The 14392-nt window shown below is 50.5% G+C and overlaps 7 protein-coding genes across 7 annotated transcripts; 3 read left to right on the plus strand and 4 right to left on the minus strand.

The window, feature by feature from the left end:
* Positions 1 to 422: 422 nt before the first annotated feature.
* Positions 423 to 2080, plus strand: N7506_008392 (putative aldehyde dehydrogenase; the record flags this gene model as incomplete). Its single annotated transcript, XM_056957685.1, has 4 exons — positions 423 to 471; positions 522 to 972; positions 1029 to 1734; positions 1796 to 2080. The coding sequence occupies 4 exons, from the start codon at positions 423 to 425 to the stop codon at positions 2078 to 2080; spliced, it is 1491 nt and encodes a 496-aa protein (XP_056807075.1).
* Positions 2081 to 2294: 214 nt separating this feature from the next.
* N7506_008393 (FAD-binding oxidoreductase) lies at positions 2295 to 3808 on the minus strand (the record flags this gene model as incomplete). The annotated part of the gene is made up of 3 exons (XM_056957686.1): positions 2295 to 2416; positions 2469 to 3630; positions 3680 to 3808. 3 exons carry the CDS (start codon positions 3806 to 3808, stop codon positions 2295 to 2297), a joined length of 1413 nt encoding a protein of 470 aa, XP_056807076.1.
* Positions 3809 to 4381: 573 nt separating this feature from the next.
* On the minus strand, positions 4382 to 5691 carry N7506_008394 (isopenicillin N synthase family dioxygenase; the record flags this gene model as incomplete). Its single annotated transcript, XM_056957687.1, has 6 exons — positions 4382 to 4486; positions 4545 to 4724; positions 4777 to 5163; positions 5215 to 5295; positions 5352 to 5504; positions 5551 to 5691. The coding sequence occupies 6 exons, from the start codon at positions 5689 to 5691 to the stop codon at positions 4382 to 4384; spliced, it is 1047 nt and encodes a 348-aa protein (XP_056807077.1).
* Positions 5692 to 6812: 1121 nt separating this feature from the next.
* Positions 6813 to 8011, plus strand: N7506_008395 (pectate lyase family protein; the record flags this gene model as incomplete). Its single annotated transcript, XM_056957688.1, has 5 exons — positions 6813 to 6935; positions 6993 to 7219; positions 7272 to 7357; positions 7408 to 7493; positions 7547 to 8011. The coding sequence occupies 5 exons, from the start codon at positions 6813 to 6815 to the stop codon at positions 8009 to 8011; spliced, it is 987 nt and encodes a 328-aa protein (XP_056807078.1).
* Positions 8012 to 9827: 1816 nt separating this feature from the next.
* N7506_008396 (uncharacterized protein) lies at positions 9828 to 10028 on the plus strand (the record flags this gene model as incomplete). Its single annotated transcript, XM_056957689.1, has 1 exon — positions 9828 to 10028. The coding sequence occupies one exon, from the start codon at positions 9828 to 9830 to the stop codon at positions 10026 to 10028; it is 201 nt and encodes a 66-aa protein (XP_056807079.1).
* Positions 10029 to 10546: 518 nt separating this feature from the next.
* Positions 10547 to 11938, minus strand: N7506_008397 (FAD-dependent oxidoreductase; the record flags this gene model as incomplete). The annotated part of the gene is made up of 2 exons (XM_056957690.1): positions 10547 to 10906; positions 10955 to 11938. The coding sequence occupies 2 exons, from the start codon at positions 11936 to 11938 to the stop codon at positions 10547 to 10549; spliced, it is 1344 nt and encodes a 447-aa protein (XP_056807080.1).
* Positions 11939 to 12894: 956 nt separating this feature from the next.
* N7506_008398 (uncharacterized protein) lies at positions 12895 to 14375 on the minus strand (the record flags this gene model as incomplete). Its single annotated transcript, XM_056957691.1, has 5 exons — positions 12895 to 13067; positions 13129 to 13351; positions 13432 to 13931; positions 13983 to 14228; positions 14279 to 14375. Coding segments are annotated over 5 exons (1239 nt in total), but the record flags the coding sequence as incomplete, so codon positions are not given.
* Positions 14376 to 14392: the final 17 nt, after the last annotated feature.

Here is a 14392-nt window from a genome sequence, read left to right on the forward strand (position 1 = left end):
GAAATATGCTCATACGAGTCTTCCTTGCTTCAAAATTGGTGCTTTATCTCCTTTGTCAAATACAGCGAGACCTCTTTAGAGCAAAACATAACCAAAAATCCTGGAGTTGGCACACTGCTCATGTATGGAAACACAACCAAATAGGTATTCCAAGGTCATGTCGATTTCATATTGGTATTTCGTTCATGAGCATGATACATTTACCTAGGACCTTGGAAATTGATTGCAAATTCATGAACGGCGGTCCAACTAAGCCAGACGCCCCTCTTTTGGCGATCGGCCCCCACACTCTGGGCACAACGGGTATCTCACGGCCAGTTCCGCGCGAACGGAATGCTTTCCGAGGTGAGATACAAAAGTCAATATCAAATGCTTGTTCCTCCTGGCTGTAAGACTGTGTTTAACTTTTTCTGGTGATAAAAATGGCTTCAAATCTGACTGTGACCGGGTTTCAAGGCCGCCAAATTACAGGTAAGATTGCCATTCGTCGGCTAGCATATCCCCTTGTTGACTTTCACAAGTTCCGACTGGGTTGTTCATCAACAATCGATTTGTGCCCTCGTCCACTGGTCAGGTACTTCCGGTAGAGAATCCTGCAACTGGTGAGCAAATTGGGACAATCTCCGCTGCCGGACCGGAGGATATCAATAATGCTGTCCAATCTGCAAAGGCGGGGTTTAAGATATGGAAGACTGTCTCTGGACCTGCCAAAGCCCAGCTGTTGTTGAAGTTGGCGGACTTGCTGGAGCAAAATGCACAAGACCTGGCCTCCCTTGAAGCCATCGATGCCGGTGTCCTCTATACCGATTCGATTGGGATGAACATTCCTCAGGCCGTCGGGTGTCTCCGATATTACGCGGGTTGGGCGGACAAGATTGATGGTAAGACTCTGGATATGGACGGTGGCATTGCCTATACCCATCGAGAACCGTTGGGTGTTTGTGCCGCCATTGTGCCGTGGAATGCTCCTCTGTAAGTCTTATCGCCTACCGCAGAATGCCGCGTGAGTGATACTGACTTTCTTCCAGCATGATCACTATATGGAAGCTCGCCCCTGCATTGGTGGCCGGCAACGTACTGATCATCAAATCCTCTGAGAACTCGCCACTTTACGCTTTGCGACTTGCGGAGTTGGTCAAAGAAGCTGGGTTCCCTCCCGGTGTTGTTACAGTGGTCACAGGTGACGGCGCCAGTGCGGGCCAGGCATTATCGGAGCACATGGAGGTACGCAAGGTGGCATTCACTGGAAGCGCACTGGCAGGTCGCAAGATTTTGCAAGCCGCGTCTCGGACCAATCTGAAAAAGGTCAGCCTGGAACTCGGTGGAAAGGGACCATCTATTGTGTTTGATGACTGCGATCTCGAGAACGCACTACTGTGGACTCGGATCGGAATCACAGCCAATAATGGTCAGATCTGTGCTGCGGGATCCCGGATCTATGTCCAAGAGTCAATTTATGATCGGTTCATCGAAGCCTATAAAAAGGCTTCAGCCGAGGCCCCAACTGTCGCAGGAAATCCGTTAGATGCTTCCACTACAAAGGGCCCAGTGGTGAGTCGGGTGCAACATGAGAAGATTCTTGATTTCATCCGCCAAGGCAAACAATCCGGAGCCAAGCTCCTGTTTGGTGGAGAGCAGATAGGGAAAACAGGGTACTTTGTCGAAAACACTGCTTTCGCGGATGTCGGTGATGATGCGACGATCATGCGGGAGGAGATATTTGGTCCGGTCGCGGTAAGCAATCTTTCTCTTCCTCGTGTCAAGAATTGAAGACTAATGGCTGTGTGTCTGCAAGAGTATCGCCAAGTTCTCCACGGAAGAAGAAGTGATCTTCAAGGCGAACGACTCGCACCACGGTCTAAGTGCGGCTATCTTCACCAACGATGTCAGTCGCGCCCATCGTGTGACCAAAGCACTAGAGTCGGGACAAGTGACTGTCAATGCGTGGGCTATGCTCAGTCCTAACGTTCCCTTTGGAGGAGTGAAGGAGAGCGGTTTCGGGAGAGACATGGGCGAGGAGGCTCTAGAAAGTTGGACCACGGTGAAAGCCGTCAAGTACAATATTTTCCCGCGGCTGTGAGTTTAGAAATTTGGATTTTAACTCGTTACGGTGCCCTTGCAGATTATTCTGAGTACAAATGATTTATCATATATTCATTGGCCAAGTTCCAAGCACTTTGTAAAAAACGAAGTCTGCTGTAGAAAACATTTGCTCTATCAGCCAAGACTGCGCTTGTATCAAGCACCCTTGTCATCGCAACGATACTATGTCGTATCTTGATCAAGTATACCATTTACACATCGATTGGGATCGCATGCATCTTGTGGAAGACGTTGTTAGGATCATACTTGACCTTCAGCCCCTGCAATCGGCCAAGATTTTGGCCATAAATGCTTGAGACCGCCGAGTCACCGGCTAGAATGGATTAGCATTCGATGAAATAAAGTCTCATCATGTTAGAACTCACGCTCTGCATAGTTGATGTACTGAGGCACGTTTGACTCGTCGCCCTGGTCACTGGACTTGGCGTCCAACTCGGCTTTCCACTTATTCTGGGCCTCTCGTGCCCACGCCCGGTGCTCTAGATCCTTTGTAGCATCGGTCCATCTGAGGGAAATGAGTCCATTCTGCGTGAAGTTGCGACTGGAAAGCGACGTGGATTCCAAGGGCACTTCGCAGGTCTTGCGCATATCATAGAACTCCAGGAGAATGGCCGAAGTCGCCATGTCGGGCTCGGATTGAATCTTGGACATGAAATCATTGAAGATTACTCGTGCGAACTTAGGGTCCAGCGCCGGCTGGTAGAAAATACCTTTGAGGGTCTTGCGATCGCCGTAGGTAGCCTGTGGGTTCTGGAGTGTGTTGACCATGGAGTACGGAATCAGATCAAGGGTGTTCAGAACAGGCTCTAGAGTCGTGAAGCTGGCGAACTTGCTCTCACCCTCTTCCCGAGAACCGTTGAAGAAACCGACCACGAGAATCATCGGCCCCGAGCCGTCAGGGGAAAGTGCGAACGCGCACATTGCCCCGAGGCGAGAGTCAGGTTCCGTTAGTATAGCATTCAGCGCGCCTATGACTCCTTCAAGTTTGTCCGGTGTATATGCCAGCAGGCCGGAGTAGACGGGGTCCTTTTGCTCATAGGCCTGGTAGGTAAAGTCCACGACGACGCCAAAATTATACCCGGCGCCCCGCAGGCCCCAAAATAAGTCCTCATTCTCGGAGAGAGAAGCCTTGACGACGCGACCATCCGCTAAAACCACGGTCGCGGAAAGCAGATTGTCGATGGTCAGACCATACTGCCCGCTCAGCCAGCCATACCCGCCCCCCAAAGTCAGACCCCCAACGCCGGTGTGGTTGACCGTGCCGCCTACGGCGGCCAATCCATGAGCCGCACCGGTCTCGTCGACTTCTTTCCACGTCGCTCCTCCTTGGGCAGTGATTGTTTTTCGGGAAGTATCCACAGTGACTCCGTTCATCCGCGAGAGATCAATCACCAGCCCACCGGCGCTCGAGCTCGTGCCTGCGGTTGAATGACCACCACCTTTGACGGCGACCTCTATGGCATTCTCTTGTGCCCACAGTAGAGCAACGGATATATCAGATGCTTGAGTGGGCTGGACTACCGCTCCCTGGGAAAGAGTTAGGTGTGTATCACATCCGGCGAGTTATCTCACGTACCGCGGGTTTGATGCCGGTATCCGACCAGCGGATCAGACTTTGTTTATAATTCTCCGAATCCGGTGTATAGAGGGTTGCATTCTCTAAGCGGCTCTTCAGAGCCTCGATGGCAGCAGTATTGATTGTCATTCTAGCGAGATTGTTGAAGGGAAGTACAAATTACCCCGCGGGGGATTTTGGGGGTCTCAATCCCCATCTGCTCTATGACGAACACAATTCTGCCTGCACAGAGTGCGTGCATATATCTGATCGTTTGTCTCGTGTGTAACTTTGGAACCTTGGAATGAATTTGAAATTGGCCCATGCAGCCGCCACTGACTTTTCAAAAATTGATTTTCATTTTTTGGTGAGACGAGTGTGGTCATTCCCTGCAGCAGTATATATCGGTTCAATCACCCCCAAAATTCGTCGCACATTTTCCCACTTACATCCATGGATGGGGTGCAGGTGCTAGGTAGTTCTGATCAAAATTTTCGAGGTGTTCAACTCCAGGACTGCGGACAGATAAATGGATGCAAGCAAAAAGGCACCACGAGATGAGGTGTGGAAATGATCCCGGGTCAGGATAGGTCCACGGGTGTTGCGAGGCTTACTGCGTACCCGTGGAGGTAGTCAACCAGAACAGCTCTGTTCACCTGTGCATTAAACCCTCCTCTCATTATTCATTGGATCGCCACATTTATCCTCAAAGCCCCGACACATCTATTCTAAGCTCTGCTTGGAGTATGTAAGATACAATTCTGGATACCATCGGCGACCGACATCAGGATGGCTAAGGATCCGATTTCTCAAATGTGCCTCTCCGAACTGCGACTCGTCAGTGCAAATTCAAAATAAAGCACTGGCTGGCCAATGAGTCACTTACACAGGAGTAAAGGGGCGAAAGGAATTCACTTGGCACATCCACAGCTCGTTTCTTCTTGTCATCCGACACTGGTATGCGCTGGACAATATGGGCGGCTGAGTCTTTCAGTTGTTCGAGTGTCAGATCAAGTCTCACTCCAAGGAAGAATGGGATACTATATCGGGTTTGCGAGGTGGGTGCCTAAAGGCAGCTGAGTCAACGAAGGGAAATCTGGGAGGGTTTCTGGACATACGATGACTCGGTGTGTGGTGGCTGCACAGATACCACCAGTGATTGCCTCGAACCCTTGTTGGATGTTGACCACCAAGCTTCCATCGATGGGAGGGACATCGATCCAGTCTCCGTTTTTATTCAGAACCTGTAGACCGCCTGTGTTGTCTTGAGACAGGAATGTGAAAAGACCCGCAGAATCTTTGTGGGGTCCAACGCCCTGCGAGTTTTCCGGTGCTTGCGGGTATTTGACAAATTTCAGTCGACTCATGTTTCCCTTGAAGCCATCGAAAGTATCCGATGGAAGGGAGAGGCACTCGGCCACAAGGCGCACAAAGCTCTGCGCCAGATCGTCAATTCTTGCGAGGTAGCCGTCCACAAGGTCTTGCGCACCAGGGTAGTCTGGGTACTATAAAGAGTAAATGAAGGGTATCAACTTTGGCGGGGAGGGGGCAGATACCTGGTTTGAACCCTCGAGTCGCTGCCAGAAGGGATCCGTTTTTGTCCAGGCCTTCATTCCGGGGGTACCAAAGTCGAATTGCTGGGAAAGTAAGGTCAGGATATGAGCTGTGACAGTCCGGAGAAACTTGTGTATACCTCGCGAAGATCCGTTTTTGTCGCAGTGGTCTCAGCACCCAATCGGGTGTACCCGAGGAAGGATGGCGAGTTGATCATGTTGCATTTTTCCTTGGTCTCTTCGGACAACGCGAAGAGCCTTGGGAGATTGTCATGCATACGTTGGATCAGACCCTGCTCCAGTTAGCATGGAGCTCCAGAAGTCCCCGGATGTTCGCACCTCCAATCCGGTGTTGGTCAAGTACAGAAACCCGACAACAAAGATTGCATTACGAAGCTTCGAAAGCTCCTCAGCCTTCGTAGCAGGGTCGGTCAAGCGAGCGATGTCGACAACTGGCACGGATGAAAATGCTCCTGCCATTCCGCCTATGATGAAGTGTCTTGAGATGTTTAATTCCCCGCAAAGTCACCCCGCAAGGACAAAGTTCACACTCCCGCCAGGGACAGGGATTACTCAGCCACAACACTTGGGTCCGTTGCAGCTGAATGGCAAATATGCAGGTATTCAGGACTCTGCTGAAGTCGCCACGTCTCCATAAATTGCGGAAGGTGGTCCGCTGTGTTTGTGTGCATGGGTAATGAGGAGGGGAGAAATCTATGCCGCTCGTCACGTCATTTGACCGAGTAATTCTGTCAGTCACACAACGGCTGCACTGAGATCACTTCACGTTGACTGAGTCATGATGCAGCTTTCGACATGTCGAGCCTTTAGGCAATCTCTTGGAAATCGCCCGTAAGCGAGGTGATGAAACAGGCACAATTCGTTCACAAGTGCCGGAGTTCTACCGAAGTGAGAGCCTCTGATTCCCCCTTTCATTTCCACTTTTGTCATGTCATAAAATGCATCAATTGATGGAAAATACTCGGCGTGACGCTTCAAAAGACGCCAAGATCGGCGAAAAGTGTTCAAACTCCCGCTTTCTTGGCGGCATTCGTCACCTCCACAGCGTGTTTCGGATGTCCGAGCTCCTCTCGTACAGCGCAAGTGGAATTATTCTTCCCATCGGTCTCAATGATCGCTCCATTCACAGGCTCTCCGCACAGGTCGACATGCACAAGCTAGCCTTTTTCTTTCTGTGAAACTTCGGCCCGTGGCGGATTGGCAGCTATCCTTCACAATGCCAAGCTCTGACTCCCGGAGGAGGAGCATGGGCTTAGGCTTGGCAACCGTCAAAACAACCCCTGAAGTATCAGTTTGATACTTGAGGCGTCGGAGAATTAGTGGTGTCATGTCCACCTGTGTGATAGTTCCTTGGACTAGACCTTTGAGAGATTATCCATGACGGAGATTCTATCACGACTAAGAGGATAGTCTGTGGCTATGCTGAGCTACCGATGGGATCACTAGACGACTGTGAGATATCTATATAAGACCTTTCTGCACACGTTGATGTTGTTTATCTTCTGATTACCAGCAACTACTACTGTCACCTTACGAAAACCCACTCCGTTCTTTCTCTAAACTTCACACAAGTGACCGTGATGGCTCCTATCAGCAAGATCGCAGTTGCGATGGTCGGATGTCTCTCCAGCCTGGCGCTGGGAGCTCCCACCGCGACTGTGAATGATGTGAAGCTTCTGGGAAAGCGCGCAAGCATCGATGATGTGAGCATTGGCACATTGAAGACTTGAAGATGTACGCTCTAACATAAGTCTCTACAGGCTGCCACTGGCTATGCTAGCCAGAATGGCGGCACCACCGGAGGTGCTGGTGGAACTACCACTACAGTTTCATCCTACGCCGCCTTCACCTCCGCTGTCTCTGGCGATTCCGCCAAAGTTGTCGTTGTGAGTGGTACTATCACCAAGGCCGCCGATCAGGTTCGTGTTGGAAGCAACACTAGCATTCTCGGCAAGGACTCCAACGCCATCCTCAGTGGATTCGGAATGTGAGTATATTCCTAGAAAAAAGTCCGCGTTGCCGATATTGACCCGATACAGCCTGGTCAAGGAAGAGTCCAATGTCATCATCCGCAACTTGGGTGTGAAGAAGGTTCTGGCTGACAATGGCGATGCCATTGGTGTCCGTAAGTGTATCAACCTACAAGAATTATTTAAAGCAGCTGACTCCCTCTAGAAAAATCGACCAATGTGTGGATTGACCACTGCGATGTGTCCTCCGACACCGATCACGACAAGGACTACTACGATGGCCTGATTGATGTAAGCACAATGTGTTGACACCTCAAGCACGGACAGAGTCTAACGCGGAATAGCTCACTCACGCTGCCGACTACGTCACTGTCTCCAACACCTTCATCCACGACCACTGGAAGGCATCCCTTGTTGGACACTCCGACAGCAACGGCGACGAGGACACCGGTCACCTCCGTGTTACCTACAGCAACAACTACTGGTACAACATCAACTCTCGCGGTCCTTCCTTCCGTTTCGGTACCGGTCACATCTACAACAGCTACTACCTCGACGTTTCCGACGGCATCAACACCCGCCAGGGTGCTCAGCTTTTGGTTGAGTCCAACGTCTTCTCCGGCAGCAAGAAGCCTCTCTACTCCACCGACGGCGGTTACGCCGTTGCCAACGACAACGACTTCGGTTCCGGATCCAACACTGCTTCCGCTGGTACCTTGAAGTCTGTGCCCTACAGCTACACCCTCCTCGGTTCCTCCAAGGTCCAAAGCGCTGTTGTTGGCACCGCTGGACAGACTCTCACTTTCTAAGCGATGAAGTCAGTAGTGGTGGAGGCAGCCAGAGAATCAGCGGGTTAGTATTGTGAGCAATGTTTGAGATTGAGCTTGTGTTTGGTTGAGTTGTATGTTAGTGTTTTGAATAGTGGATCAAATTCAACTATCTCTGGCTGCATAAAGTTATGAAGTAAATATTCTCCACGTTTTAGAGCACAGACCAGCAGGTCGTACATTTTTGGTTACATTATGAGAGAGCTGCCGATGCGATGGCTCTTTTCGAAGCTTGTCTTTAGCTAGTTCGAGTCGTTCAAAAGCTTGGAAAGTACCTAGGTATGGCCGATGCTACACGCGAAGTCGTTGTTAAAGCACGTTCCAAGGTTCGTACTTCGTTACGCCCGTCGCTTTTAACGGGGTCTTTTCATTCTTTCCCAAAGTCCCAGTGGAAGTTCTTTGTTCTTCCTGCCTCTTTTGAGTCAGCAATTGTTTTTCTATCTTTTCTGTCAATGTCCTCGTTTGTTCTAGTTCAATTTTACGCCACCCTATGAGGCTTACTGCAAGTTCCATCGGCGGGGAGCCTCGTGCCATCTTACTACATGGATCGCGGCTTTCCGACCGAAACATGATGGGCAATATTGGGAAGAAAGTTATACTCGGTTTATTTTTAGTAGCTCCCCGGCAATTATCCAAGATCCAGACATTCTGAGGCTCATTTGGAATTAGATCGCTCATTCGGTTTCAAGGACAGCAAATGCTGGGTGTCTCATCTCGACAACACATATTGTTCCACGTCTTTCCAAGGTTGTTTACGATATGAAAGACATATCGACAATCCTCAACTACAAGTAAATCAAAACATGACAGCATTTTGTTATGATTTACGTATCTTTCGGAGTATATCAGTCCAAGTACAAAGGTGGTATCGACGGATCCACGGCAAACTCGTGAAGAGCCTCACTCCAGGGTTACATGGGCCCTACGCCTTCAAATATGGCATGACCAGAAGCCTTGATGCAACCTTGAAGGTCGTAAGTAATGCCACTTTGACATTGTAGTTTGTTCTGCAGTCAGAAAAGCCACAATGATCTACTTTGGCTCTTTACAAAGCGCCATTTGGATCCACTAGACTCAAACGGATTCGGTCTGGCAATAGCCTTTAACTAAAAGTGCGATGAGGACATGATAGAGGGTGAATCACAATCAGTGGGCGATCGATCCATGATTTGACTGGAAGGTACAGGCTCAAGCATATTGGGGTTCTGAGACAGCCCTCCTCTACTGGTAGCAAGCCAGCGACAGGATTGTGCCATATAAGACTAGGATATAAATTAGCACCTTTGGTGCTTGTTGCCATACTACAAGTTGGCCTGAACACGCCAATAGCACAGCATGATCTAATGCGGTCATCAACTTTAGGTCCTTGGCCTTGGGCGACCGAGTTCTGTGAGTGCTGCATGATAGGTCAATCAATGGTGGTTTTGTTTGACAACTATTCTGGGGCAACAAACCCTTCGAATGGCGTCCAGAAGAATGATCTAATTGGATTATATTTGGTTGTGGTCAACCGTTGCCAAGATGACATGCTGATGCGATGAGACCTCTTGGGCGGATTTAGCCCGATTAGGCATGCGGATACTGATATTTGGCCTCCCAGTCTCAATTCTATCCATGGCAATGGACTATAAATACTAGAAAGATGACAGGAGAATGTCTCTCACCCTGCGCTCACCCGGAAAACAACAAATTCCAGATCATAATCTCATCTCAAAACTCAAGTGTGTCTGCTCTCGTCGTTGATCTCAACTCCGAGCTAACGAGACCCAAGACTCCAAACAGCTAATCGCACGCCGGAATGAAGCTCTCTTTTGCCATAGCTCTCGCTGCTGGCCTTGCGGCAGGTGCTAGTGCTCTCCCAAGACCAACAGATGGATGGAAACGCGACGGTGTGGACCCGAACGTTGATGGTCCCCTCTACCCCGGTTGGAAGCGAGACGACTCCAAGGGTGACGGCTCTCTCTACCCGGGCTGGAAGAAGCGAGACGACGATGCCTAGACTGACGGTCCTCTGTACCCGGGCTGGAAGAAGCGAGACGACGATGCCCAGACTGACGGTCCTCTGTACCCGGGCTGGAAGAAGCGAGACGATGATGCCCAGACTGATGGTTCCCTCTACCCGGGCTGGAAGTGAAACAATGAGATGGCAGCAGCTTGAATGCCTCCTTCAGCCATACATGCGAAGGCACCGTTGATTAAGCGATAGCATTAGTATCAAATCTACCATGTAAACGATAACTCCTAACAGGAATGCATAGTAAGAAAACCGGAAGTGGTTGATGTAGTCGATCGGTAGTATGCAAATCATCATTGATTGATCAGACGAGCTAGATCGAAGGAAAATAATTAATTCGATCATCAAAAATGAAAAATCGCAGAAAGTATTCTGTATGTAGAAGGCTAATTAAAGTCGCGACATGATGTAGATGCAACTCATTGCCGGGTATCTGTTAAAAATTAACACGCTCCATTCCATGCAAGTCACCCAAACTCCGTCACTTTATCAAATGCTTGTTCTCAAATGGTACGTTCACGAAGGAACGAGTTCAACGACACCAAGTCTTCACTCGGTGCCGGTGTAGGGAGCGCCATCTTAGTCGCGTCAAATTCCCATGCAGCCTCCCGTGCGGTTTCGTGGGACTTGAGGTGCAGGGACATCATCCATTCTTTCAGTCTTCCTTCCAGCAATCCCATGTCACGGTTGCGCTCCCACATGCGGCGGGACTCTTTGAATGCGTGGTTGATTGTATCGCGTCGGAGGCTTTCATACGCGTCGAACACCTCAGTCAGAGGCTCAGAGCGATAACGCGCCAAGATGCGCGAGAACAGGATCGCGTCGTCTAATGCGTATGCTGCAGACTCATCACGCGGGGGCATCTATTTCATTGTCAGATTTAATCATGTCCCACGATCGGGAAGACTTACAGCGTGTGCTGCGTCGCCAAGCAAAATCACCCGGTTGAGACACCATCGGCCTCCGGGGCGGACTTGGTATACGGGGTAAAGCATCCAATCCGCTTGACTGTTAATCATCTCACGGATACAGGGAATAGAGGTCTTGCCGAAACGAGCTCTGACCTCTTCGCGGAGAGCGCAACGAATCCGATGCTGAGTGGCCCAGTCCTGGCCCGCCTCCAGTCGATAGCGGCTCAGCGCTTCTTGGCTAAATTGGACAATGGCAGCCGCGAAAATCTGGTCGCTCTCACGATCACAATAGCTGGCGAGCATGGAGCCATGACGAGAGAGATTGAGGGATGATGATTTGAAGTGGACGGGGGATGAAAGAGTATCCGCTTCGATGGTGGCTTGCAGAAAGGACAGCCCGGTGTACTCGGCAGGCCGATCCACATCGACGAATTGGGTTCGGACCGCCGAGTGGACGCCGTCACAGCCGATCACTAAATCAGCGGAAGTCTCGGTGCCATCCTGGAAATGCAAAACGGCTCTATCGTCGAACTCCTCGCCCCCGACGACCTTTTTGCCAAATATGAGTTCGATGTTCTTCGTTCGGTCCACGACGTTCAACATGGCCATCGACAAGATGATCCTCATCACTCTTCGGCCCTTGTATCCGCCAAAGCCTTTGCCGTTGTGGTCGGTGAAGTTGATGGAGCCGATTGAACGGCCAGAACGGCAGGAAAATAGCTCTATGGCATCCACATCGGCACCTCCCTCCGGGCCCATCCGATCGAGCTCATCCAATACCCCCAATTGTGCGAGATGCCGCTGGGCGACGGGTGTCAAGTTGATAGCGCCACCGGAGGTCGATAATATGTCATGACGTTCGTACACGCTGATCTGCAAGTTTGGGACAAACGGAGTGAGCTCCTTGGACAGGGATATGGCGCATGCAATGCCGGCGATTCCTGCGCCAACAATGACAATATTTCTCGGACGAATCGTGTCCATCATGGTTGTCCCGCTGTGTGAGTGTTAGGTTCCTGATCTGCCGATGCCAGTGGAGTGTATCGCTAAGGAAATCTCTGACTTGGCATAAGCTAGAGGATTTTTTTTTTTCACACCTGCAGAATCCCCATCGTACTATTATATAATATAAGACCAACTAAACTAGTTAAACGGCCTCGGAAAACTAAACTAGTTCGGCCGGAGAGGAGATCATTCGGTCCTTTTTTCCCCAGTCGCATCCGTGGTTCCGAGGTGGAGTCTTCGTGTCACTGTTGATCGATCACAATATTTCCAGTTGGGTTTTTTGAAGGCGTCGCCAGTAAGCGAGCGGCTTTAGTCAGGAGAAGGTGGCGTTGACAATGTCAAACAAAGAAATCAGTCTCTTCAGGAAGGAGTCAGGATTTTTTTTGACAGGTGCGTTTGTACTTTATTTGAGTTTGCAGTGGCTGATTGGATTCTAGCATTCCTATTGGTCGGAATGATCAATTTCATTGCTCTTTCCTGGTACACAGATCCCCTGGTCCCACCGGTTCCATGGTTCAGACTATCTATATCCCCGAGGTCCAACCACTCTTTGTTTCATCTGTGCTTCTAGACCTCTAGACTCCCCTTACTCATACGGAGTAGTGACAGCTGAATGATGTCCTTCAGTGCGAAAGGTAGTTATGTGGAGTCCGTGAGTTCTGGGTCCCCCTTTTCGTGCTTTTGTCGCACTAGTGCTGGTCTTCCAAGTTTTTTCTCCTTCTTTACTCCATTAGGTTCTAACCCCAAACGCCGGCCTTTCTTCAATATATCGAGACACGGCTGGTCTTCCCGTTCTCGCTCTACCCCACAGGACTAGCAGGCCGTTGGGGCACGGACGACTTCAAATTCCAGAACGCGACCAAGGAACAAAGTCCGCACATCCCCGCTGGTCACGTTAGCCCCGAGACATGATTCTGACAGGGGACAAACATACCCAGAACACAGTTCATGCCATAATATCCGATTTGCTCCACGCCGTATCCCGCCAAAATGGGCCCAATGAACATCCCCGCCGTCCAGCTCATGCTTACTAACGAGATGGCTCGGGAATACCCACCATTCCGTCCAAAGATCCCAGGACTCCTCCCTTGAATCTCATCCACGGCCTCTGCAGATACGAACGACTGTTATTAGCCAGGGTCAGGGGTCGGAATATCAGACAAACTTACGAGTCGCTTCCATCATCCCCACCCCATTCAATAGACAAATCACAACCCCTGCACCGCACACTGCAACACTGTACATGGTCGGTCCGAATTTCCCTGCACTGGCCCAGGGAAACCGTTCGTCCCCGGGATCCCGATCGCCCACAACAAAGGTACGAGCAGCGCAAAGCCAATCGTGGTCGGGTATCGTGTACCCACTTGATCCTTCAGCCAGCCGATGGGCACGCTAAGGAACACACCCGGGCCCTGAAGAAAGGCAAACAAAAGCCCCGCTGGCATAGATCCCCATTGAAACGTGTCACGCACGTGAAGAGGGAGTGTCGCGTCAAAGCTGGCTGTTAGGATTGCAAAGCACAAATAACAGGCGATGCCTCCTATGAAACGGCCATTGCTAAGCAAGGTCTTGTAGAAGTGGATGCCTGTCTTCTCTGTCCTAGAAGTTTGTTCTTCCTCGCTATCCGTTGAAGGTGATAGCAATGTCTGTCTTTCAGATTCTTCTTCGTCCGACTTTATGTGGGCGGCTCTATCCCGCGCCGTGTTATCTATCATCAGACATCGCATTATCACATCAACTATCACGATGAATAGCACACTTGACCAGGCCACCCAGTACCCGCCAAGGTCGAACAGCACTCCGCTGACTAGCGGCCCGGCTGAAGTCCCAATTGCAACGGCAACGGTCACGAAGCCGTACATCCTGCCAATTTGATTTGCGGGGACATGGTCCGCAAGTGTTGAAAATCCCACGACCCAGACAGAAGTACTGGCAAAAGACTGGATGAGCCTTCCTGCAAACAAGGTGAAGACTGACGACTAGATGTTAACTCAATCAGGGTGCCAGCTCAATAACCACGAACCAGAAGTCGCAAGCGCGATAACCAAAGACCCGAGCAGAGCACCTCCAAGTCCGCTCAGAAGCCATGCACGTTTTGCGCCCGAGCGATCGGCGTGCGATCCGATGAAAGGGCTTGCAACGACCATTATCAGAGCGTTCTGAGATAACAATGCCGTGCTGAAGCGCTGAGTGAGGGCCTCGTCGAGCCCCAGACGATGTTCCAGGACGTATGGAAGCAGTGGTACCAGGAATCCGTACAAATACATGTCTAGTGGCATGGTTAGAACGACCTTTGTTTGCACGACGCGGGAGTTTTACCCGTTAGCAAAGCCACTGCCATCGTCGCAACAACAAAATACATAGAGGACCTCCACTGAGCTCCCCATGGCTCATCATGAATGAGTCGGTTCAACATGGTGACTTTCGCGTCTT

The sequence above is a fragment of the Penicillium brevicompactum genome, assembly GCF_028827555.1.
Source record: "Penicillium brevicompactum strain IBT 35665 chromosome Unknown utg000006l_segment0_segment0, whole genome shotgun sequence".
Lineage (NCBI taxonomy): Eukaryota > Fungi > Ascomycota > Eurotiomycetes > Eurotiales > Aspergillaceae > Penicillium > Penicillium brevicompactum.